The sequence below is a fragment of the Egretta garzetta genome, unplaced genomic scaffold (genome assembly GCF_000687185.1).
Source record: "Egretta garzetta isolate BGI_Z169 unplaced genomic scaffold, ASM68718v1 scaffold248, whole genome shotgun sequence".
In the NCBI taxonomy this organism is placed as follows: domain Eukaryota; kingdom Metazoa; phylum Chordata; class Aves; order Pelecaniformes; family Ardeidae; genus Egretta; species Egretta garzetta.
The window spans coordinates 1,477,492-1,504,662 of NW_009260596.1; the positions used below are offsets into that span (position 1 = coordinate 1,477,492).

Below are 27,171 nucleotides of genomic sequence, written 5' to 3' on the forward strand. Positions count from 1 at the left end.
CCTATGAGGACAGGCTGAGAGAGTTGGGCTTGTTCAGCCTGGAGAAGAGAAGGCTGTGGGGAGACCTGATTGCAGCCTTTCAGTACTTAAAGGGAGCCTATAGGAAAGATGGGGAAAATCTTTTTAGTAGAGACAGCTGTGACAGGGCAAGGGGTAATGGTTTTAAACTAAAACAGGGGAGGTTTAGACTGGATATAAGGAAGAAATTCTTTACAATGAGGGTAGTGAAACACTGGAACAGGTTGCCCAGAGAGGTGGTGGAGGCCCCATCCCTGGAAACATTCAAGGCCAGGTTGGATGGGGCTCTGAGCAACCTGATCTAGTTAGCGGTGTCCCTGCTCACTGCAGGGGGGTTGGACTAGATGACCTCTAGGGGTCCCTTCCAACCCAAAACATTCTATGATTCTATAAAGAAGCTTGAATATAGTTAACTTCAGCATATACATAACCAGTGGTACATTCCATCTCTACTTCTATCTACTAGATCTATTAACAAAATGAAAGGATTGGATTTCTTACTCACTTAAAATTCATCATACAAGAAAGAATATGCAAACACCTAGCCTATGACATGATTTTATTATTTTGGTGTTTTGCCTTCAACAGATACAGAAAATTAACAGTTCCTCAGTGTAGACAATAACTGCTTTTCAATCTGGATAGTATACCAAGTCACAACTAAATATTATCATTAAATGCCCTCTGTTTAGTTGTTAGATTAGAAAATTGTCTCTAACAGAAATTAACATCTCATATTAGGTCAAATATCCTAACTTCAAACCAAAATCCGATTTTTCTGGCACATCTATAAGCCTTGCCAGCAAGATACACAATTTGTAAGTAAGCAACCATCCTGCAGTGGTTACTACCATCAGATTGTGCACTATTTGGCTCATAAGTCTCTATAGAAACAGATAATTAAGTACAGAATAGAAGTTGCCTGGGAAGATGCAACATGAGAAGAAATGGGTTTTGTGAAGTCTTAGAACGTAGCCCTAAGCACTTCACAGTACTGTGCACCTCTCTCTGGAATAGTCTCCCTGTGTTCTACAAGCCACTTCTACAAATGTGTGAATGTTGAAGTGTTTGCTTACCGTAGAAGATTTTTAAAGGCATTTACTCTGTATACATAGAGTTATTTAAATTGTTTTCACTACATTTAAAATAAAGGAGTAATTTTCTTGACTTATGGAGATTCTTGAATTTGGCACCAGCAGTCTTTTACAATGCAGCTTCAGGACAGACTTAAGTCAGTCTAAGGAGACATTGTCAGTATAAGGTGTGGTCCCTCTTTTCATTAGCACTCATTCTGCAAGAGCAAATGATTCTTTTTTAAACTGATTAACTCCCTGAGCACCTGATACAGGTGCCTGTCTTCCAGTGTCAGCACAAGCAAGGGCCTGGCAATGTGTGGTCAGACAGAGCTACGTATTTCCACTCTAGGGATTTGCCTTTTCACCAGCAGCATAGACTTAGACCAGCTTCAAACAACTGTAACTCTGTACTCCAAGGCTCAGCTTGCTAATACAGTAAATCCACCTGACAGGCTCCTACTACTAAATCAAAAAATGATGCAGCTAAATGATGCAAATACCTGATCTGCTATGAACTCACACTGACAATTTAAATTTGTTCAAAAAGCTCAATGGTTTTGGTACGTTAACTTTGTACCAGCAAGCTTTTTGCTGAATCAGGTATCATCTGTCCTACTGCAGCTGGCATGAAGTCAGCATTAAGACTGCATTGCATGCTCTAGCTAATTCAAAAAGAAAGTGACTGTGTGCTCACACCTGATCCGGATCAGATCAGCAGAGCTGAATGATCCAGTAGATCACAGATGCACTATGAATGACTGCTGAACAGTCGCCTGCATTTTTCACAGACATTAGGTTTGGACACGCAACCTGCAGTTAAGCTACCACAGGCCTGATGCTTTGAAGTTGTTAACTCTCCCCAGCTATTGCTGAAGTTGAGGAGGACTGAGGAATCGTTCTCTCTGCCTCAGAAGGGCCAAGCCTCACACGAACGAGCTTGGGAAGAAGCAGAACAATGTGATAGAACAGGATGACAATTTGAAAGACAGTATTTAATTTTGAGGTAATTCGATCTAGGGTAAGCTGGACTTCTCCCCCATCCTACAGCAAGTTACCACATATTTCAGCAAACTGACAAACTTGTGACCAAAAGCAAGGAAGATGAGAAATACTGTACTAATGTTACATTGTACTTGACTTCTGTTAATTTGCTTAGATATTACAGAAACATCCCAATAAAAGACATTTATCTACCCACATATCACAGTAGCTAGATATGAACAGGTGAGTTAAAAAAATCTAATTCCAGCCTTGTATGCCTTTTATTGGTTTGGTCAACTGTAGCATAATTTTTCTGTTATCCTGATTGTAACTGTCTGCACATTAGTATTAGAAATAATGGACAGGCAGTATAACAGTTGAGGGATTTGGTGAGGGTTTGTTTGGTGGTGTTTTTTTTTTTTCCGGTCAGGTTATAAATCTCTCTTCTTTATGCTGTCAAGAGTAAAGGAGAAACGTATTTCAATAGCAACTTTAAAACGAAACTCACAAATTACTACCATTATGTTAAGTGCTAGATATCCCACTGTGCAGTTTTGCTTTGTGAATTTTTACCTTCTTCCATGCACACTTTTAGCCACTGATCGCACAGCCTTTCAGTGTTTTCTGCCTTTTCCTTTAAATAAACTGGCTCTGGCTCCTTCCATCTGGTTCCCCTTCCGTCAGCAACCCTGCACCTGTTCACACCTCCTCTCCTGTTGGATTCCACTGAACATTTCCTCCTCTGCCAGGGCTATTCTGGCACTCGCAACCTTTCTGTCATTCAATCCATCTGTCAGAAGTGAACTTTGTTTACCGCAAGCTTCTGCTTTCTTCTTCAAGAAGCAAAGCCCCTCAAGGTCATTGTCAAATGAACTGTCGGTGTGGATTTAAATCCACTTCTGCTAACCAGCAGAAGATGAAGTTCTTTACAGTGCTGTGTTTGTGAAGATCGGTTTGGGGTATAGGAGAAATAATACAGAAGCAAAAGAATAGATTTTAATCAGCATTTGCTAACGCCGACAGCTAATGTGTTTTTCTTCACGTAGATATATCTGTACCTTCTTGCAAAGACTAGCACAATCTGAGAAAGACTTGCAGAGCTATGCAAAGTGCAAGAGGCTAATAAAAATATTATAAATAAAATAATGAAAGCTTTTGACTCTCATCTTAACACTGTAAAAAAAGATAGTGACTAAAAATGCAAAGAGAAAATGGGAACAGCTGAATAAGTTTACAGTAAAACCTTAAAGCAGCCAACAGCATTCACTGTAAATTATTTCATCTACAGGATCTTTTTTTTTCTTTTTTCTTTTTTTTTTTTTTTTTTAAATTTACCTACTGATGTTTAAAATGCAACACCGTTTCAAGGAAAAAAACAAAACAAAACACCTGAATATTTTTTCCCTGTTTTCAAGCCTTGTAAAACACACATATGCAACTCTGTTAAAATACTGCCTTCCACATTGAGACAAATTGTAAAGATTCTTTGTCAGGGCTGAGACTAAATTCATATTGTCAACAGGATACATTATTTTTAGCAATTCCTGTGCCCCTATTTCTATTCAGGAATACATTCTGATAACCACAAGCTCCTGAATTATTAACTAATCTCCTCAACAGTCTCATTCTCCTAAAATAAGAAATACCTTTCAATTTCACCGCATACCTTGGGTATGCTTTAAAAAAAAAAAAATTAAAAAAAAAATAATCACCAAGACTAAATACAGTACCAAAAAAATAAAATACGTATTTTAAGTTTTGTAAAGCAATTATAACAAACCACCCATTTTATTACCCTTTTACCAAAAATTAATTTAAAGTAAAGCTTTCTGGGAGCAAATCCAGGAGGTAATCCAATCTCATTAGCAGAAATGCAGTTATACTTATGTTAGGTCTGAATTTGACTCTAATAAAAATTGCATTGACAAATACTGCACAAGTTTAGCTGAGTTATAACTTAATACCGATATATCCCTTATACGGGGATCAGTCCCTGCATTTGTTTTCTGATGCTATGATCGTCTTCCAATAGGAAATGACACGCAGGTGAACAAAAGCACTGGAAATAGAAGAGGACCTCTGGAACAAAAAGAATATGCAGCAGCGTCCCACCTAACTACAGAGAAACTTTTATTCCCTGGTTTGATTTAAGCCCTGTAAGAAGGTAACTGAACAACAAGGAGAAGCTAATCAAGAAGAGTTGCTCCTATTTCTCTGAAAGTGTAGTCTGATACTCAAGCCACCAGGAACACAGGAGCAACCAACAGTGGCAGGCTATTAAGCTTGCCACGCTGCTGGCACAGCCAGGGGAAGGAGGTCGGCCCTGTCCAAGCAGCCGGCAGCAGAGGCTGCGCTCACCTGCTCCCTCAGGACGGGCGCCTCCCGGCTCAGGCCTTCCCCCTGACCGACCGCTGGCACAAGGGCACTGAGCAAGGGGGTGAGGAGAGCAGCCAGGCAGCCAAAGCTGGTGCGCTCAGGTGATTTTTCTTCCTCCTTCCATCCAGCAGCCGCCTTCCATGGAGATGACAGCCCTCAGGCTGATGCTCTTCAGTATCAAGTTTGATAAAGTCCCCAGTTGAGGACCCTCTGGGTTCTCTGCTGAATTTTTTTTCTAGGCAAGAATTTCAGGAGCAGAATCTTGCACAGAAAAAAAAAAAACAAAAACACCAAACAAACCCCAAACCAAACCAACAATCACTGTGACTACACAAAATAAACAACTTTGAATATACTTCTGAAAGCACTAGGCAGCTTTTAAAATTGTTGAAGTTCATAAATAAATACCAAGTGCTGATAGGAAAAGTAAATTTTAGCTAATTGTAAAAACAACCTTTCAGATGTACTCAAGAGAAAAGCCCTAGAAGAAGTCAAAAATAAGGATAAAAAACAGAAACATTTTTCCAGTAGCAAATTCGGCAAAAAATGCAGCAGCCTTGAATGCACGTGTCTGAAAGATTTTTATGGTTCAAAAAAAAAAAAAAAAGAATCATTATCCTGTTGTCATTAGTCACACAAATAGAAAAGCTAATTTGAATGAGATCAAAGTAAATATTTGATACACACGCATAAACTTATTACTGTTAGTGCTGAATAATAACTGCTCAAAACAAAGACCTTATAAAGATGTTTGTTTTCTACAGCAGTCTCTTCTGTATTTCATCTGAATTCACTGCTCGCTCCAAAGCACTTTAAGTATTGTCACTGCTCCTGAACCACACTCTACATGCAGTAGCAATTTGGCTGCCTCAACAACCTGATGCGATGTATAAAAGATGAAATCATTAGAGAAATTTGATGTGACCAGTTGCAGTTTAAACGCCATGGAGAAAAATTTAGATGAGTCTAAGACTAAAATCTGAAATTGTATTATTGCCTCTTCCTTCAGAAATTTGTATTGTAGGACAATATATTAAATTGTCAACCATGTTTAAACTCTTTAAAAATGAAAAAAGGTGATTTATATAAAGACTTTCCTATTCAAAATTAACATACCATTTTGGATTTATTCCTTACTCCTTTACTTATATTTTCTTTCCCTTTTAAACTTCATCAATGGCCTTTACACATTTGTATAATCATCTTAAAGATGCTTAAATGATTAAATGGAAAGGTATTTAAATAATTGTGCAGTATCTTGACGCAAAGTATATCAGCTTCGAAATTTCTACAAGGCACTGCCAGAAGACAACAGAGTCGATTTATTTCAAATCATTTAGTATCAGTCTTCGTAAAGCAGCATATGGTCTTATCATGGCAGGTAAAATATTTTACCTTCTATAATAACGCAGAGCAGCTAATTTATCTACATGCTGTATAATCAGATAAACAATTTCAGCTGCACTATGAAAACCTGTAGGCAAGGGAGAAATTTATCCCCCCCCCTTTATTGATTTTTCCACTTATACATTCATATAATTGCGAACAATAGAGGATATTCTTTCTTCCATCCCTTTAGTCGATTACCTTAAAGCAAGACCTTCTTTTCGGTTGTGGAAGTATGTGCAGTTTCTACAGCTGCAGGACAAAGAACAGACATTTTCAGGGTTGTTCGGGGGAGAAGGAAGGGAACAAAAAAAAAGCTTTGCAAGATTCTGTTGCAAGTAAAGCAGAGTGAATGACAACTTTCAAAGCTACCACAATCATTTACTAATGTGCAGCTATACCAAATAAGTCTAATTTTTTTTGACAGCACCAAATTAGATTTATTGCAGAAACTGCTGCATAAATAGCATATGGCTATGTTATACCACCTATTTCAAATCCCTGTAATGTTTCCTCCCCTCCCTGCTCAAAATGAATAATTGAGCCAAGCTATAAACCTTCTGCAGACAAGAGATATTCAAGTTCAAAAAGCAGATGCAGGAGATGTAGATTCTTTGTTGAAATTGTCTAAAAAAGTATCGCATATCCCGATCAAACTAAACTGGGCAGAAATAGGTCAGGTCTCCCTTGCTGCTCTTCAGGATTTTATTTCCCCCTTTCCTTGATAAAATTTTGTTTTCATTTCTCTTTCAGGCTGACAGTCATCAACACAGGGCATGACCTCGTAATCCTCTCGCACATGACTACCTCTTACTTGCACAAGAAATCCTATTGATCTTTACTTCTTATGCGAGTCAGATTACTCATGTGCCTCAAGATCAGAAGGCTCGGACCTCCATTCATTCCTTGCAAGCTCTCGTTTACGAAGAGGGAAGTGCCTCCTCCGAGCAAAAATAAAACATCAGAAAACCAGTTTCATTCATCAGAGGGGCCCGACCCAGTGGGAAGGTGCCGACCTACGGCTCTCCCCGCTTTCAACAGGAGCAAAGTTTTCTTATCGGTTTGCTGGATCAGTCCCCAGACCCACGTGCTTTTGTATTTCTGCCAGTCGCCAAATTCCGCGTTCGGTGTGCTGCTAGGACAAAATACAAACCCATGTAACCTTATTACGCGACGGGACCGAGAGCAAAGACACGTATTTTTGAGGTAGGAGGGGGCACAATGCGATACACCTAAGCGGGACGTGCTCAAAGCCCCGCAGGCCGCAGCGGGAGCCCGGGGCGGCCAGCCCACGCCTCCCCTCTCCCCGAAGAAGCCGGGGCGAGCTCCGCCGCGTGCCTCCAAAGTTTGTGCGGTTGCCGCACGGAAAAAAAGACGTTGCAAGGTCTTCTCTCCGGCCGGCGGGCACACCACTGCACACATCGTGGAAGGCTGCAGCTACCCCGCCGCTTGCCTCTCGGTGGTCAGTCCTCCCAGCTGCCCTATCCGTTACTGTCTGATTAGCTCTGCGAAGGAGCCCCTCCCCGGCCAGCTTTCCCCGCCATCTGTTCCACACGCGATGGCTGCCGCCCAGCAGCCTCGCGCTGCCCTCCTACCTGGCACCCGGCTCCCGGCCTTACCCCAAAGTGCTAACACAGGTTCTCGCTGCTGGCAGAGTCAGGATTTCATTACTACTACTTTGACAAGTGCAGGGTTGTTTGTAATTTCTCTTTTATCCTGATTTTGATTGTACAACCACCTCCCACTGATTCAGTTTGCTTCAGTTTTGTTGCTCACAGATTTTACTCTCCACATTAATCTCCCTCTGGCATGTTACTGCATCTGTTCCCTTTTTTATTATTAATTTTCAAATTCCCACCATTTTTGACAAAAAGGAGGTAATCTACACTCTGCTTCTGCCCATTTCATTTTCTTTAATTTGGAAGATAAGTATGAAAGCGTGCCAAAGAAGTTAATTCTCCGTTAACAGTTTATTTTCTGGCATCCCGATGCCTTTGTATATGAAAAACAGATAGAAATAAATGTTGACTGAATCACAACAACATAGTTGCAACCGTCCCTAAATTTAATGAAAAGTAAACATATGAAGCAGAATCTAAAAAGTTTATTAGTTATCAGAGTTGTTTCATGTTATCACTCCTCCCTGCATTTTAAAATAATAGTTTTGTACAAGATAAGCAGAATATAAAAAAAAAATAATTTATAAATCAATCACTACTTACACCTAGTTTCTTCTTCTCCCCTCTCCCTCCCCCCAATTTAGGTGTTATTGGTCCTTTCATCAGTCAGTCAGTCCAGGAACATAAAACATATCTCAGTTATTTAATATTAGCAACAGCATTTCTTCAAATATTGCCTCCCTTCCAGCATAGATGATGGACTCTAAAACAATTGTTGGAAAAAGGACAACAGAAAGTGTGCTAACTAATAGATGCTACGAGAAAAAAAAAACCAATAGATGATACTAACTACTGTGCAACTCCCTAAAAAGCTAAGTATAACCACCTTCTATAAATCAAGAAGTAAGTTTATACTTTATCATTTAATAGTATTGCTTAAATAGGGAAACGAATGTATGAGGCATGCTGCAATTCTAACGAGGAACACTGGTGACGACATACAGCTCAACACCAAAGCTTCAGTGACTAAGTAATGCCACAGGAACCCGGAGGTGGAATGATAGATTGGTGTGCTTTGTTACACAAATAATAGTATTAATACAAATCAACATTAATGGAGCTGTCGAAACTAGCAAGAAGGACTAGCAAGAAGGACGGACACAGAGTAGGAAGGCTATAGCACTGCTAAACTCCACTGTACTCCCCAAATGCCACTTTCTTTGACATGCTACTTTCTAGAGATCATACAATTTTCAAAAATAAGGGAGAAAAGAAAACTCACATGGAGGGGGTTAATAATCAAGAACTACAACATCCACTTTCCTCACTGTAATACAAACTTTTATCCTTCAAGAGAGTGACACAGGGATTCAGGATAGCTTGGTGGGTCACCTGAACCTGGAAGCATGCGTTCTTCTACCGTTTAGTAATTTTTCCCCGCCTACAAGTTGACATTCAATACTGCTTGTAATGTTTCATATAAGCAAACAAGAATAGTAAAAAATTAAATCAAATCTGCTTCAATTCCACCCAATTACACCTCCCAGCAAATTTTAGATGACATTTCAATGAAATATATCTTGAGCCGTCTACCTATCTCCACGCCTGAGAAAATGCATGATGGCACAGAAAAAGTTCAGTTTTGAAATTCAGTGACTACCTCGCTGCTTAAGATTTAACTGCTTTGGCATATGCAAACAGGAACTACATCTGAAACAATTAATAGCTTCAGTTTTGTTTTGTAACAAAAAGAGGAAATATTTTTAATGACTATTCCATTACGCAAGAACAGTGAAAGATTTTATTAAATTGGATGACATGCTAAAATCTGGGCAAGCTGTTAACATCTTGCATCTTTTATGTGATCTTTTCCACTAGCATACTGACATGATTTTTAACGATTATTCTCTCATGAACTAAGAACAATAGATCTGTATGTTTTCTACTCTCTGAAGAATGGATTCAGATAAGCTTCGTTAGCAAGACCCAACCTTGCCAAACTAATGGCAATTTAACATTGACTTCAGAAGTAATTTCATAAGATTTTCCTACTATGGTAACTTTAATACAAATAACCACAAAGCTAAAACTAATGTGAAAAAAATAAATACTTCAAACAAGCACGGTCAGTGTCATAGCATGGTGACATCTGCAAAGTTGCATGACTGACAATCAAAGCTACACAGCAAAAGTTCTGTATTTTCCCAGTCATTTGAAGACACACAAATTAGAATTACTAACTAGATCCAATAGCAGGAAATGCATGTTAATAGCAAGGATTTCTAAGCAACATACTGCTCCAGGAAGAAAGGTGACAGGAAAAGGCAAATTTAAACTCTGTGGCAATGGTTTAGAATAGCTAATTGTAACCTTTTTCTTGATTTTTAACAAGTACATTTTGTTAACTTAGAAGCTGTTTAGTTGGTAATCAATCAACTGTGTCTGAAAACTAGGATGCAGCAAAAGAAGTGCGACTCCTGGAGAAGAGTGCAGTTCTGCAGAGCACTTTCTTTTTCTTATTAAGACATAGACTGCCTGCTCTTTCTTATTTAATCCTATCATATAACATTTATCATCTCAATTTCATACGATTAAATAAGAAAGAGCAGGCAGTCTATCATATAACATTTATCATCTCAATTTCATACATTAAAATCCAAAGTTCTCATCTTCATTTTGTTATTATATTTACTTTCAATATCCAAACTTAGAATCAGTGGATTAGTAAAGAATTTTTCTTCCTAGTAACATGCAAATTCATACAAAACAAAGAATTCTTTCTGCACCTCCTCAGCTACCTCTAGTTTTTGCCAGAACAACCCAGACAGGTCATGCAAGGCAACAGAAAGACTACCCACAACCGTGTAACAGCAGTACAGGCCTCCCTCAAGTCCAGCCTTGTGAGAAGACTTGGAGCGGACCAGCTGGTCCTCTCCTGAGAAGAGGGGAATCAGCAAGACGAGGCCAAGGCCAGAATACCCAAGAGATGCACTAAATCAGTGCAATTTCTGCAGCAACCTCCCACAGGCAGGACTCTAGAGCTTAAAATCTGTTTTCCTTGGCAAGTGCCACAGTGAGTGATTCTATAACCCCCATAGGATTGCTATTACCGCTACCCTTCAAGTGAGTATTTTTCACTGGCACAGCTGCCATTTGAGGTGAAGGGAAAAAAGAACGAAAGGCGGCAGACCATAAGCCAATAAAGTTCACATGCAACAACTACGGATGTACCGATAAAAAACATACCAAGTTCAAAATGCAAAACCGATGCCATTAGAGACATGTAACACCTATACCTTCACTAACACAGAAAACCTGTTCTGGCAGGAGGTGATCCAAAAGCAAGAAAAAGAGTACAGGCTGAGGAAAAGTTTCATTTCAGTAGGGAATCTTTTCCTCCGCAACTCAGGGAAAACAGACGACTATGTGAGAACATCTCTAACCCTGCCCTACCAATCCATGTACATGAGGACAACAGGCAACAGTTCAGGAGCAACAAATCTCTCCTCTCTTCTGCCCCCTTTCTTCACCCATGACAGCAAGATCACCTAATATATTCCTAGAAAGCAGACAGACACTCCAAAGATAAGGAGGAGACAAAAACCCGCCAGTATTACAAAATTTGGGGTATATCAAGGAGACAGATTTGAACCTATTTCCCATGCTTCAGTGTATACATTTTTCTGACAATTAGATGTCAGCATAGAAAACATTTCATTCTTTATAAGCATAGTTATAAGTAGAGGCCATAACATGAATGGAAAGTATAAAAAATAAAATAAAAATTAGTATATTGCAGAAGAGTGGCTGCACTAGGACAGACAAAGAAGCTGTGGCAGTTCAGCATCTGGCTCAAAGAGCAGATATCTGTGAAACTGTATGAGAACAGCGCGAGCACAGAGCATTACTCGCCCAAAATACTGTTCCCAGCCTCCAGCGATTTGTGTCTCAGAAACTCCCTGAGTCAGAGACCATAGACTGAAAAGCTACCTGAATCATCTGTATGTTAGGTATCCAGCTTTAAGTACCTTGCTGTGTAAAAGTAGGCAATAGTCCTCGTTTTTACAAGTTGAGTATTTTCACAAAAAAAAAAAAAAAAAAAAAAAATTGCCAAAAGAGTCAGATTTCTTCCAAGATATCCAGAGCTTTATCGCATATAATCAGCCTTTTGCTAAAAGGAGCGTGGTAAGCCATTTGGTTAACTATCACAACAAATCATTATTAATAAAGTTCTGCTAAATCCAAACTTTAGATATCTTAACAACTCACCCAAAACTTTTTTCAAGTTCATTAACCTCTAGCATATTTTTTCTCTAAATACAGGCTGTTAGAGTGGTACTTTCTTCCATCTGTTAAACAACCGTGCTCTGAATTACACAGAAATGTAGCTGAATAAAAAAACGATTCATTGAATTTAATAGTTTAGGCGAGGCTCTATTTTATTTCCAGTTACTCAATGGCAGAATTCGCACAAAGCCCAAAGAGTAAAAGACTTGGATGAACACACAGACTTCTGTTAAGTGATAAAAATCTGAGGGTTTTTTTCCTCCCCATGTAAAATTTAAAGTAACTTAACTTTTTTTTTCTTAAGGACTGAGTAAAAGCAACCAGATTTGTTTCTGGATGTTCACTCTTGGGGGAAGCAGGGGGGAACAGAACGAAACAAAACCCACAGACACAACCAAAACGCTGCAAACAGTCACACAACAGCATTTTCTGTGGCAAAAGGAAAAATTCCTGCAGTTACCAAAACGCAAGCTGCAGTGAATATGTATGTTAACCTTCACGTGTTTTCTAGAAATATGTAATGAGTAGTACAGTAATTGGCTTTGGAAAGTATATCCAAGGATGGAATAAGCTCAGGCAAAATCTCTTGTCACACAGTGTTTGCACTGTACCACGTCTCCACTGAGCAAGTAACTTGAACACCCTCCTCACATACTTGAGCTTACCTCCTATTCATAGACAGTAATATTACCTCTTGATTTTTTAATCTTCAATGAAGCTTAGCACGACTGTGTTCATTTATACAGTCCTGGTCATTCTGCTATAGGAATTTCAGGTGATTAATCTGAGAACCCCTATACTTAAAGGTGCTGCTGTACACTAGTCTCAAATGATATTTGAAATGTCTTTGTTCTACCAAACACAGCAACAACGACAAAAATGTAGCTGCATTCTCCCCTGCTGCTCTTCCTGCCCAAAAACGTGTGACCTCATCACCAGAGCTGAACATTGCCTTTTTCTTCACACTAGTAATTCATTTTCACAAATTACAGTTCATAACTCACTTTGTAGTTCATAATGCACTTACTTAAATCTCCACTTTCAACACGACTGAGGGCTGCCCATGCAGTCAACGACTACAAGTATCTAACAACTGTGGGGAAGCCTGTGGCAAAAAATTAGCAGAATGAAATTGGTACTACAGCATGTAATAGGATAAGGGGTACCTGGTGAGGTGCAGTTGGTGCTCAGATTTACCCAGCAGTTCTGTCAGCTTTAGGCACTCCTCTCTGGCTCCTGTCACATCCTGCTGGGCTTGTTCCAAACGCTGTTTGTTTCCATTCAGCTCTAATCCTAGTTTTTCTATTTTCTTAGAAAATAGTAGAACCAAAGAAAGTATATTTAGGAAATGCATAGAGATAAATTTTAAGACAATAAATCTTAATATAATCAAAGCTCCTGAAAAATAATGCACACTTATTTTAGAACAAAAGTAGCTTGTTGATAAAAACTGCAAAACAAGCAAATTGAAGTATTTGAAATTACATTTTTATGAAAAGCCAAAATGCATATAATATTTAAATACATTAATACACAATCAATGTTATTGTCTTCATGTGCCTTAAGAGATACACACATTCAATCGTTTTCCAACTCTCTCATGTGAAGGCTTCCTTATTTGTGTCCTGAATTCACTGTTAGAAAACCAGAAGGCAGCAGAACAGTGGCCATCTTCAGAAGCTGCTGGACATAGCACAGCTCTTGTGGTCATTTATTTTGCTTACCTATTACATAAGCAACGACACATAGGCATTTAGCTTTGTCATAATCACGTAATATTATGTAAGAGAATAAAGGTAATTTTGTGATTTTACCATTATTGAAAATAAGTTATTTATGACTTATAACTGAATCCTAAACATACCAGCTGCTGTTAATCCCATCATTTTCTTAACATCATTAGTCCTTATATGTCAACTAAACCAAGTAAATCTAACTCAGCCAATAAGTCTATTAATTTATTTTACAAATAACAATAAGCAAATTTACATGACCATCATCTTTTATTCCAGAGAAGCATACTGGACTCACTGTCTCTAACTGAATCATACTGTCAACAGTTCAAACATTTTTCACAAATATTCTCAGAAGGAATACATTTTGCTCTAAGTCCATATACATCATGCAAGTATCTGTAGGAATACATCTGTAATGTAATACTATACTTCCTAAGGATGTTTTTAAGGAGGCCAGTGGAGTACAGAATAAACTAACAATTTAATTTTGTCATGTAGTAACTATTCTGCATTAACTCCCTACATAAATATTTATTCATCGTTGGGGCTGGAGGGAACTTGCATGTTTTTCAGTCAACTAAACTGTGAAAGGTCATTTGTAGTACAGAATAAAATTGTTCATATAAGGAGTTAGTGCTGAATAGCTATTATACTTTAAATTCATACCATAACTTATTTTGTGATAGCTTGCTCATGTAGACAAGCCTCAGTATTTTCCTCAGTTAATGAAATTATTCATTCAAACATTCTACAAGAACAAATGAATGTAATTCAGTCCCAATATTTGCACTTGAAGCATCTTCGTAATAATGTTGTCTTTTTTCCTCCTATGAAAATGTTAACCTACACCACTTACAGTAAGTCGTGATGTTGCAGGCAAACGCAATCTCTTCATCCAGAGAAAGGTTTCATAATATTATTTTTTTATTTTTAATTTTCTTAATTACTTAACTGTACACTTTATTCCCCCCAAGAGCACTCAACAAAGGTTCATGAAGGAAATCTTGATTAGAATTTGAATGTCACCTTGCTTTATCACATAGGCCACCTACCAAATTAAATTGGTAATTCCAAGTTCGAATACAAAGATAGTGAAACTATCTGCAAGACCGTTAGTACTCTTCCCCTCTAAAGAATGTAACAACCTATTATACTGTCAGAATATTTTAAAACCAGGTGTGCTAAAGTATTCAGTCACATGTCCTTTGCATTTTCACTTATTTCCAGAGACTGTTGTTCTATTTAAAATATGCAAAAGAAGTCTCAGTGGGTTCTCTACACGCTATTCTTTTTAACAGCAGCAGTTCATTAATGTTATTTCGCCATTTGTAGTAAACAGGGACACAAGTTCTTCACTGTTTTTACAAGTTAAAGATAGATAGTTAAAGATGTTCTGCAACATTCTTAAAATCTGCTTTAAGAATACATCCATTCACTATACCTTTAAAAAAATTAAACCACAAATCAGCGGAAAAGCATCGACTAAGTATTTGAAAAAGCACAACCACAGCTGAGAACATAAATACACTCTGGATCACTCCTTCAGGGAAAAGTTTCAAGGAACAGATGGGCTTTACACCACTGCCTCAAGTTAAACAGGCTCAGTCAGGTTTTGACACAGACCCACAGAAGGAAGCAAACTCCAAGTGCAAGAACCTCTGGTGAAAATGTTCTGCTTCCATCAGCCAGATGCTGAACCTGCAGGGTTGAACCCACGAATACATCCATAGATTTCAGTTGTCACGGAAATGCAGAGGGAAATTCTCAGACGACGACTCCATGACAGGATCTTTAAAGACTCACTGGAGTTTTGTGATTTCTATTAAAAAGTATCAAGAAAGCAAACATAGGTTTTCACGAACAATTTTACCTCTGCTACTTCCATCAGTAATTCCAAAATTCAGAATCAGCTCCTTTACACCCACACGTGCACACATGTACGTGTGCGTTTGTGACTGTGTAAGTGTAAGTAGCTCTATATAATTATATTTTAAAATACCAATATTTAGAGGTACTCACAGCATGAGCTATATGAGGAGTAAGAATTCTACACGAGAATTCTGGCAATGACCATGGCAAAAGCAGTAGACAACCTCATGAGAAAGGGATAGCAGAAAAATGCCACCCAAGAGAACATGCTAACAGCAACTCAGAAACCATGCATCTAATCCAGGTATACTTAGGGATAGCAACTATTTTTTTCTTTTTGAAAGATCAGAAAACGTTCATTGAAAATATTTTGGTAGGAGCCACGTGCCAGCACACTGAAAACACACAGCCGGTACTCTGAATGCTACGTGCTACTTTGGTTTAAAAACTTGGATAATAGTTTGAAACATAGGAAGCCTCAGACCTTGAGACTAGTTCATACAATAAAAACCAACCTGCTTCCCTCTCCTGCAAACAATAATGAGTCTCACAAATGTATACACTCTATCCTGAAATATGCGAAGTCCAGTCCACCACTAGGCCATCACAATATAATCAGAATTTAAAATACAGAGCAATTACAGAACCAATGAATCTTCTTCACTGTTCTTGCAGGGAACCTTATCAGGCAGCATCTTTCCAAAACTACTCAGACTCAGACTACTTTTCGTGTTACTTTTAGTTCCCATTTCTTCTACTGGGAAGCTGCAAGCAATTCTGTAGCTGCTATCTGGGCCCCAGTGTAATTGTAGGGAGAGAAACAGAAACAAACCACTAACTAAAGTATTTTGCTGACAACTGTGCTTCTCATGTAGCGTTGATTTGATCCCTCAGTGCCTATCACTTGTGGTACAGCTTTTTACAACATGACCAGAGAGTATTTCTTCAAGGTACTTAACTTTTCAATGTATGTGAGAGACAAGAGATGGAGCACAGAATGGCAAAAAGACAGATGACAATCTTGCATTTAAGAAAATCTGAAACAGATTTTCAGTATAACAAGGAACAGAATTATCATAATGTATACGTACAACAAGACTACATTAAGGTTGGAACGTGCAACTTCTGGTGCTTAACTCTGCAACTTTAATATTCTTATTACTTCTGCACATAATTTTAAAAGTACTATTTAATGTGCCTTGCACTGCACTTGCCTGAACTCCCAGGAATATCAACAGGCACTTTGCCATTGAAAGATGGCAGGCTAAACCTCAGGAAGACAAACATCGTTATTAGTAAGTTGAAACATATTAACACCATTCTGCATGCATATCCAATTCAGTTACAAGAAACAAGTTTCACTGAACAAAAATTAAAACACTGGTGAAGTATCACAGTAAAATTTTATTCCATATCACTTATTCTTTTTTCAGTATTACCACCAACCACCTTTTATATTTTAAGTTTTCCACTTCGAAGCATATAGGACCCTTCAGTATTTTTTTCTTGAAACACTTCAAGTATGTGCTTCACTTCTCATTCATTAGTTTACAATGAGTATATAAATTATCTTCTGATTTTCACAATGAATTTTTAGGTGAACACACTGGAGATGCTCATTCAGTGACATAAACGCAACATACAAGATGATTTCTTAATCTTCAAATATCCTCTTCATAAATTATCTCCACCTAGCAATACTTATGTATGTTGTAAAAATGTGCTCTTTCATTAACTAGACATCTCTTTATCTCTACAGATTCTGATAAAATGAAATAGCAATTTCATTCAAAACAAGCCAAATTAAAGATTAAAATAATTGTTTAATTCTTTCCGTACTGATTCTATTGTTTGCAGAAAAATGCAACTTTATTGTTTAATTCTTTCCGTACTGATGCTGATTCTATTGTTTGCAGAAAAATGCAACTTTAAATTCTAAACTAGCAGATGTTTTTCACAGAATTTTAAACAGCAAACTGACAGACAAAAGCCTTTTTTTTTTAAACAAATGAGAATGATTAAGCAGTGATAGAAGAACTCGTACTCTGAAGTGAACGCAAAAACAACTTTAGAACACTTTTAACAAAATCAAAAACGTACTAAAACCAAATTAATTAATAAGTGATTTTGACATTCACTGTTGTACCAGTACACAATACAACCTGAAAAATAAATTCTGCCCTGATTATATAATTGCACAAATTCTGCAGTAAAATAATTCTGGAGGGGAAAATATTTTTGTGAATTTAGAGTACTTTCTTTTTGTTTTATACTTCTTTCTCCACCATTATTAAAAGGTTAAAGGGGCATAAAAGAAAACCAAAAATAGAAGAACAAATATAAATTAATAGAAAGTGAAATATAATTACTATGGTGGTTGGTATTCACAGGTTCATCCCCAAAAGGCAATCAACATCTATAAAAACACACACATTTCAAATTAACACATAGTAAAATTTTACAGGCCCCGATGCTCACATGCTTAGTTTAATTTACTAAAGTAGGCCTTCAAAGCAATGAAATCAGTGATAGTGCACGGGACTGAGGCTATAATTAAGATTTCTAAGAGGTGCCACCAGTATAGCCATTCACATACACTTACATATAACAGTGACAGGAAATTTTTGCACTGTTTGACACTGTTCTCAATCCATGTTGCCTTCTTTACTTATTAATATACTAATTAATCAGGGACAGAGTAATCATACCCTACTATAACACTATTTTTTATTTTTTTAATTAAAAAAACTCTAACAAAAACAAGGCAGTTTTTGTAGCGAGATTTCGACGTATTTTACTTGGAGGAAAGTCGACTATCAGTCCATACGCAGCAGGGGTCACTCGCAGTCATTTCTACCCTAATCCTGATATCAGTCAAGCAACTCTAGGTTCTGAGTGGTCTCTAAACCTCAGACCTCCCAGGCATGGCCATCTGACATAGCATATTGCACCTGAACAACTATCCAACTTTGTAAAAACAGTTAGGGCCATCACAAGGTTAACGCCTGCCACATCCCAACTATGTTTTTCTCCCTTTTGCACTCTACATGAATGACTGCTGCTTCCCATTCAAATCTGAACAAGGATATAGAGCAGTTATGAAAACTAAATTTGGTTTTGAAAGGGCAGATCTCCTTTCTGGTATTAGATTTATTATAAAGCTATGAGAATATACAAAAAATAGTAAGAAATACAATGTATGTGAGGCTTAAAAGAGTACATGAAGGCCACTCCTTTTGAGGAGGTCAATTCCCAAAAATCGTAAGACAACTGCAAATTCCACAAATCACTTAGCCCAAGACAGAAATGTGAAAACCTTTCATGACACAAAAGGCAACTAATGTGAGCAGAAACTCAAGAAGAGAAGTAACCCAAATAAACACCCATGGTTCCTTTGAAGGGTTTTCCCTATGGCTGGCTCACAAAGACCAGAGAGACAAGCAAAGACATAACCTAGATAAGCAACACAGCCTGTAATTTGTGGGCCAGTTATTATTCTAGCCCGATCTGGTGGGACCCTTGAATTCCTCAAAGAGAAGTAGTTTTGTGACTGCTTCGTCACTTGTACCACAAAGAAATGTAATGGCACCTGGCAGTACTGTGACACCCCATGTGCTCCTGCGGAAAGGAAGAGCCTCATGATGAGAGCCATTACCTAAGCAAAGGTCAGCAGTCACAAACCCTCTGCTTCCAAAAAGATTGAGAATTAATAGAGACAGGACACTGCGGTTTGCTAGGAAGAGCAGGGGTGCTGGAAGAACTTCCAGAGAATAGCATGGAGGGGGGATGCTTTTAAATGCACAGATCTTTAAATCCTGTTGAAGCAAACTTTCTACCTGTAATTGCTAGCTGGGGCAAGAAAAAAATTGATATTGCTAAGTATATATTTATGAATACACACAGAATTTTTTTAATTAAGCAATAATCTTAGTCCTTGTGCAAACTCTCAAAGAGCAACATGGCCCCTGGATACTGTGGATAAATACCCTGGGAAACAGACAAGATTGAATGGCTGAAACATCTTATACAAGGATTTTACCTCATTATTTCCCTGAAAATATTTGCTTTTAATTTGCCAAAATATTTGAACTGCAATACTATTCAGGAACAAAACTTCCAAATCCATAGAGATTACTACAGTCACATTTTAACAGACAACATTGCTGTATTAGAGATTAGCTCAGCAGCCACCAGCAGAGATAATAAAGTGATTTTGTTCCACAGTGAAACAAGATTTTTTTTCTTTTTTTTTAAATGGCTTGCACTGAGGCAGGGAGAGGGACAGGGGAGAGAGAGGATGGGGTGGTACAAAATAGATGGTTTGCTTGCTGATAAAGGAATTTCAGAAAAGGAGGGATGCATATTGAAAAAAAGGAAGGGGAAGATTACTCCTATTTCATTACTGAAAAACAGGAGAAAACAAAACTTACTCCTTTTATCCTTTCAAACACATATTTGAGATTACTGATGTGCGATTGGCTCTTTTTTCCTGGACAGCATTAAGAAATAGCTGGAAAGAAAACTTAGGCAGTAGCAACTGACAAGTGATAGGGACTTTTACACTCTTTCTTCTGATTGTTGGCACAATGACTATTGATAAAGCAACCACTTTTCTAGCCTAAGAAGAAAAAAAAACCAACAGAAACCAAGCATTTCTTTAAATATAAGGCATATATACAACTATACCAAGAGCTATGCAATTCTTTTGCTACTTTGAATAATGTTTAATGCACACAAATAATTTTTTCTTTCCAAATGCTAACCGGGTGGCATCACACTGGATGACAGAACATGGATCAAGGTTACATGGGCCAACTACACCTATGAACAATAAAATCCTGATTACCAACTGCGTCATTCCTCTTAGCAGGCCAACTGCTTAGGGGAAGCAGACCACTACAGAGAACACAGACCAGTCAGTACAGAAAATTCTGCTCCTGGGAATCCCAGTCCCAGGGATTTTTCTTAGGGAGACATAACAAAGAAATTAATGAAGGCTGTTCATACCACTGATCCTTGAAGAATGGATGGCTGAGACAGGAAAGCAATGCCACAGCAGAGCAGCAGCAGCCATGCCATAATTGTAATTAAACATTTCTGTTGTTATATACTGCAGGGTTTTTCCTCAAAGATCTTGAGATGAGCTAGTAAGGTCAGTTATAAAGAAAAGAGTTAAATTCCTCCTTCTGAATCAATCAGAAAATTCATATCAAAGCAAGGCATAAAGTACCATCATTTTACTCCTTCCTTATTTACCCATTAGTAAATTAGTGCATTCAGTGCCCCAAACTGAAAATGATACATTATAAAAAGCTCAGTTACAGCAAAGGTTATCACATTTTCTTAATGCTTTGTCCAAAAGTAATTGGGTTTTGTTACTTTTAAGGCCATTATACTCAAGATCAGACCAGGTAAGAAAATTTGATGCCAAGAGTTTCATGCTGTCTGGTTGTTGGGCTTTTTCCTCCCTGCCAAATAGTATTCAAGTATGTTTACTGATTTAACAGAATTTCTTTTCAAAACAGAACTTCCAGAGCATCTTTTTAACGAATGAGGTCACTAAAACTTAGATATAGGACCATTACTAGAATACACAAAACACATAATCCTAACCCACCTTTACCAGTGTTGTTAAAACTTGCAGTTTTACTAAGTTTCAAAACATCTGGTGATATTCTGAATGTCCCAGCTTCTGAAAAATGTCCTGTTTTAAAGACTGACTCATGGAAGCCTGATACCTATTCAGAAAAAGCATTTCAGCGAATCAGTGTCTTCAGAAGGTTGTATTGGTCTTGCATGGGACACTCTGTAGCATTTCCAGACACCTACCCAAATTCTTGGCCTGCATTATTTCTGATAAGACAAAGTCAGTAATCTCTCCACTTATCATCTTTAAATAAGGTTACTATAAATCATGGATTTATGATAAATGAGATAAACGTTCCCAGAATACCTGTTGGCAAAATGCTTTTGAGCTGCAATTTTGCCAAATTTTTATTTGTCTGAAAATTGTCAGTCTATAGTGTAGAGAGACATCATTTCGTTTCTGTCATACTACACAAAAATGCTTTGATGAGTATCTCTTTCTATTTGTATAGGTTGTGCATATCAGTGACTCTCAACTGCTTCTTATTTGGGCTCATGAATTTCCAATACAGGCAACGCTTAAAAATCTGTGGGTTTTAGTATAATATTTCTGGAGCTTTTCATCCTGACACCTACAAGGTAGGCAACAGAATTCCACCACTTCAAACTACATCTGCCCCATTTTAAACAGTATTAAAAGAATGGCTTTTTACAGGTTAAGATTACCGGCTTGGATTTATGTCTACACAAAGTATTTATCTGATTCCTCAAAACATAGTAAAATAAAATTTAAAAGCTTCAGTTAGTTTCTGAAGTTGGTTTTGTCATGTCCTATTGCTTTATTACAAGGAGACCACAACTCCCAATGGTGCAATGCTACCGGTAAGAACTATCCAATAGGAATGACGCCCAAATTGGCTGGGACTGCATAAACCAATACTACAAAACTGTTTTCACTTCTACATGCTGAAGCTTGCAAGATTTTATAAACCAAATAAAAATCATTTACAGACAAACAGAAATCAAATTATTAACAGTCTACTTCATTTTTATTTTTATAACGCAGAGCGGAAAAGAGCAAGTGATGCTAATCTGAGGAAACTATTTCATAGTGTGTCAGAAGTATGATTTCTATTAGAAATGCACAAATTATGCCATGCAGTACTTCTAATTTCATAGAAGAAGTATTATAAAAGTGAAGTCCTGCTGTGTCAAATATGCCACACAACTTTTGTTCTGATAACAGCTATTGAGGTTAGGGCGTGACTTTTCTGTGATATAGCTGTGCTAGTACAACCCCTAGTGTGGACACAGTTTACTGCCATGAAGGCATTATACCGGTGTAACTTACAAAGCTTGTGCCTAAGAAGGAAAAGTATTAAGCAAGGCACTGTTATTTCAGCACAGCTACACCCGCAATGGGAGGGCTGAAAGAAAAAAATAAGAGGGCAGTAGGTTATGCTACTATACAACATACTGGGCCAGATGAACAGATGCAGTTTTTCTGTAGAGAAACTGTTTAGTATATGTCTTCCCCCCCACTCACTCCCTCCATAATCCCAATGTCAATCAGGCTTATGATGGATGATAGTACAGAACACTTACTCAATTTAAAAGGTAACATTGCTCATTGCTTTTTCATTTTTCTCCTAAGAAATATTCGTGTCAGGTATCAATAACAGGTAGTCAGACCAAGGCACCAATATTTGTTATTAGTCTTAACTGAGTAATAAAGATAGGAAAAGAGATATTAAAATAGAAGAGAATAAGACCAAAGATATATAGTCCCTTTAAGTTTTGTAAATGAAACAAATTCAGTTTTGAATAACTTCATAAATATCAGTTTATGATAAATACATATCTGTATTTACTGACCTATCAGTGTATGTATCTGATGATCCAAAGTTGTACCTATGGGGATTTCTGCCTATTCTGACACACTTGAATAACTTTAATCCCTTTTTAAAAGTCACTATATATAAACTAAATTACATCTTCAAAACTGAAATTTATCCACAGCATAATTAAAAATACAATCATACCTCAAGAAACAGTAAACTCACTTTCAATGTACCAAAAGACAATCTAAAACACAATTCTTTGCTTTTAAAACAGAAAAGGCACCATTTAATATAGAATAGCATGAAAATATTCATACATTATTGTCTCTCTACTTTTAAAAAATAAATATCTATTTATTATGAACAGATGGTGGCCAAGGAAGGTATCAACTCTCTCTCTTAGCCAGAAGGTCAGGTCATGGCTGAGAGACCAAAGAACAATTACTGTTTGTATTCAGTGCCACATAAGATGAAACATTTTAGGTTTTTCTTTAAAAACAAAGCTAGATGTGATTGAGTTGTTTTCATATAATTTAAATGAAATAATTTGCAATGACTTACTATTATTTGTTAAATTTTTAAAAAAAAAACAAAACAGAAAAACCCTAAAACAAACCCCCCAAATGTACACACACTCTCTTTGGTTACCTTTTAACATATTAAATTAATATTAGGACCTATACAGAACTTTGTTGGTTACTAGAGCCACAGATATAAAACAGCTGCTAGATGTTGAGCCTGATACTTTGTGTTCCTTTTTTTTAAGGAACGAACAATCATATATGAACAATATAATTACTTTACATAATTATTGAATTGCTCTAATAATCTTTGCTGATAGGAACTCCCCCTCCCATCACTTAGCTTTAACTATATCAAATTATAAATCACTACATTTTGGTGTATTCATTCCCACACTGAATAAAATACCAGTATGTCGATACATGAGGTTAAAATATTTTATTAAGTTTTGCAATTTGTTCAAAAGGCAATCCTGAAGCAAGTTGGAGAACAGGATTTAAAATCCAAGATACTTCTTCAAATATCTTATTAAACACATCCTGTTTTATTTGTATGCCAAGATTATGCCAACTCTCTTATCTATGATATCTGTCAAGACACAGACGACAAGCCTGTTTTTTGTTTTTTAAAGTGTCCTTAGGCCTAAAGGATGCAGGAGTAAAAAAAAAAAGCCAACCCTGAAAACAAAATGCTTTAAGGCCCCTGTTTTTCTGTGGTGTATGATTTTCTACACATATTGAAGAGTTATTATCTAATAAACTTCTGGTATAGATTTTACATATCTTTTTATTAGAATTTGAATTAATATTGCTTCCAGCATAAGCTCATACTTTAGTAAGTTAATGAACTTACTGTCCTACCTGATTTTGGGGAACTGGTAAATAAAAATATAATTTTAGGAATACCACATTTTTCCTTACATATATTCTTATTCAGGGACTGATCTGTCCACTTATGTACAAGAAAAAGAATTATTTAAAACCTGTTGGATAGGCTGCTCTAATAACAAAAAGCATATAAAAAAAATTATCCTCATGTGCATCATACATCTGTGTATTCAGAAGATATCCACTCATGTGCAAATCACAACTTATGAACAGCTAACTGGGAGTTTGAATATACCTAGAGAAAAACAGATAGTACCTCAATAAAAAGGGTACTTCAAAAGATGCAGATTACACCTGTTCAAGCTGTTTGCCAACTGTGTTGCAGGTTACTCTAATAATCTTTCTTACCGCATGGGATGTTTTCTCACAGACTACTTGTAAGGCATATACTCATTTTTGTATTATTATAAAACACAATTTCAGATAATCAAAAATTAATGCCTAGTGGAATTTTTATATAGTTTTTTTTTTAGAAGGTTGGTTTTGGTTTTTGCTTTTTTTGTTTGTTTTTGTTTGTTTGTTGTTTTTTTGGTTTTTTTTTTTTAAACTTCTCTATGAATCCCAGCATTTATTAACCTTGAATCTTTAAAGAAACTGGAAGATAAATTATTTTCATTTTTTGTATAGTTAGGTTATACTTAGAGTCTTTAATGTTTTGTCAGGCTGCATGTATACATAATTATGTGTGGATTTATTTGTGAGAAAAAGTGTATAAACATGTATACAGTACATACAATTTAAGTACACTATATGAATACATGATAGAGTAATTCTATATGAAAGCATGGGATGAGTACTATGTAAAACTGAACATACTAGGGCTGAAAACAAGAAACAGATAACCAAGAGGTATTTATTTAACAGTAATACCTGGCTTGTTGCCATCAATTTAGAAACCATTTAACAGTAATAAATGACCCCTATTAGAAAAACGATTCATTCCAGCTTCCGAAATAACCCTACTTAGGCTTCTAATAACTGCAAAGTTATAGCAGTATCATCTCTTACCTGGTCCTTAATTTCAAGCTCCCTTATAGTTTTTGTTCTGTACTCTCTGAGCTCCTTTTCTGCCTCATCCTTCTTCATTTTGGTTTGATTCAACTGATAGCGCATTTCTCCACACACCTGTTAGATTATACAGACAAGATGATCTGTAGCTTGAAGAATCCATAGCCCAGGGTTTGCAATTAGATCTTTTGGTGCCCTCTAGAGGTCATTTAAATGCAACATATTTAATTTACAGATATTTTAAGACTACATATGGTAAATGTTTTTATATAAAAAGGTGGATCTGAATTCTCTATATAGTCATTAACTTTGAAATATGCAGTGCCTTCTAGATTCAATTATATTTGGATCAAGATTTTGCTAAGTATAAATATTTATGTTGTAAATATAAGTGCTACTAAATACAGTTAAACTACAGTTGCTGGTTTTATATTCTTCTCCCATTCCCTCTAAAATCCCAAGAAAGTCTATGTCAACACTTTCAAAACCTAGAAGTAAAGGATCTATCACACTCCTATATAAGGGCGTAATTTCTTATCTTGCCAATTTTCCAGTGTTAAGAAAGAAAATGTTTAGACGTTAATACAATAATTTTCAAGGTTAGATCAGAGCACTATAGACTTACTACAAACTGAAGATAAAGTCTTCAAAAACAATGCCTAATTCAAGTACATGCATGGGCCAGAAGAAAGGGATCGACATTTAAAGAAATCTAGTATCACTTCCACAAAGGCAGCAATTGTTCTCCACTGTTGGGATGTTCATTTTGTTACCTCCTCATTCCTTTCCACCTGAAGGCATCTTCAGAGGGTCTGGGGAGGGGTTATGGGAAAGGAAGAGAAAGAAAAAAAAACCCTACACCAATCCCTCCCACAAAACTTTCACTACTGCTGTGGAGGATGTTATTCTCCCATTTCCCAATCCAAGACTTTTAAAGGATTCTATTCGATCTTATCTATAGGGAATGGAGAAGGATAGTGGACAAGCTGTCCCCTTTTTGTCCTGACCCTGTGCCTGTTCAATTCACCTTTATTAACCAAACAAATATACGCACATTCCCTAATAAGAAGGCAAATACGTTTACTCACAGCTACTCTTAGAGAACTTTCCAACTCACTCTTGCTTCCCTGCCCCACTTACATTCTTTCACCAGACTTGCTCCCTAGATGTGCACACTGTTAATTTGCTGCTGCAGTCTTCTGTGCTTCTCAACAGTCTCCTCACACACATTCTACAACGCAAATTAATTTCTATTTTTCAGTCTCATACCTCTTCTCATTTTCACTACATTTCTTTTTTTCTTCTTAAAAAAAAGATAGGGCAAAAGTAAATACACACACTGCAATCAAATCACCTTAGGAAAAAACAACCCAAATGTCATAACTTTAAGTAGCAGCATCACTTAAAAACTCAAAGGACAGCTTGTGAATTTAGCCCTGTTGCAAATAATGCAAGGCAGCAAATGCTATGAAGAATGGCAAAGTTCTAAAGCCTTATTTTTTTAAATACTGAAATATCATATGCAACTAAAAAATCCTAAGATGCAACTGCATGGGTTGCCAACCCTGTTTTTCTACATCCTCTTTTCTTTATGTGAAGAACATAACAAGGTACGGTATGTCACTTCCTCCAAGCACAATAAAAAAAAAAAGATACAGCCATCCTTGCCTTCAGCTCCCCCGTACATTGTACAAAGTGAGTAACGCAGAAGAATCAGCAGATGGTGCTGTCCTAATAATGGATTTTTCAGTCTCCTCATAGTTCAGAATGAAAGAAACATTCTCACTCCAAACTTTTTTCCCTGACTTGTGATGCATGCAGAAAAAAATATTTTAGATGAAACTCCAAAGGAAAAATTTGCTATTTACTGGTTTTAGTAATGGCAAACTGAGTTTGGAAAGAAGGAGTCAGATTTACAAGCAGACATAGACCCCACTTGGAGTACTGTGTCCAGTTCTGGGCTCCCCAGTTCAAGAAAA

At 37.0% G+C, this 27,171-nt stretch overlaps 1 protein-coding gene across 1 annotated transcript in view; it reads right to left on the reverse strand.

The window, feature by feature from the left end:
- Nucleotides 1-27,171, reverse strand: part of SDCCAG8 (SHH signaling and ciliogenesis regulator SDCCAG8) — a 101,133-nt gene that overhangs the window by 53,803 nt on the left and 20,159 nt on the right. The window contains exons 10-11 of the mRNA XM_035900255.1: nt 25,193-25,309; nt 12,910-13,052 (exon numbers count right to left, since the gene is read on the reverse strand). Coding sequence (XP_035756148.1) covers nt 12,910-13,052; nt 25,193-25,309 — 260 coding nt within the window. The remainder of the gene's footprint in view (nt 1-12,909; nt 13,053-25,192; nt 25,310-27,171) is intronic.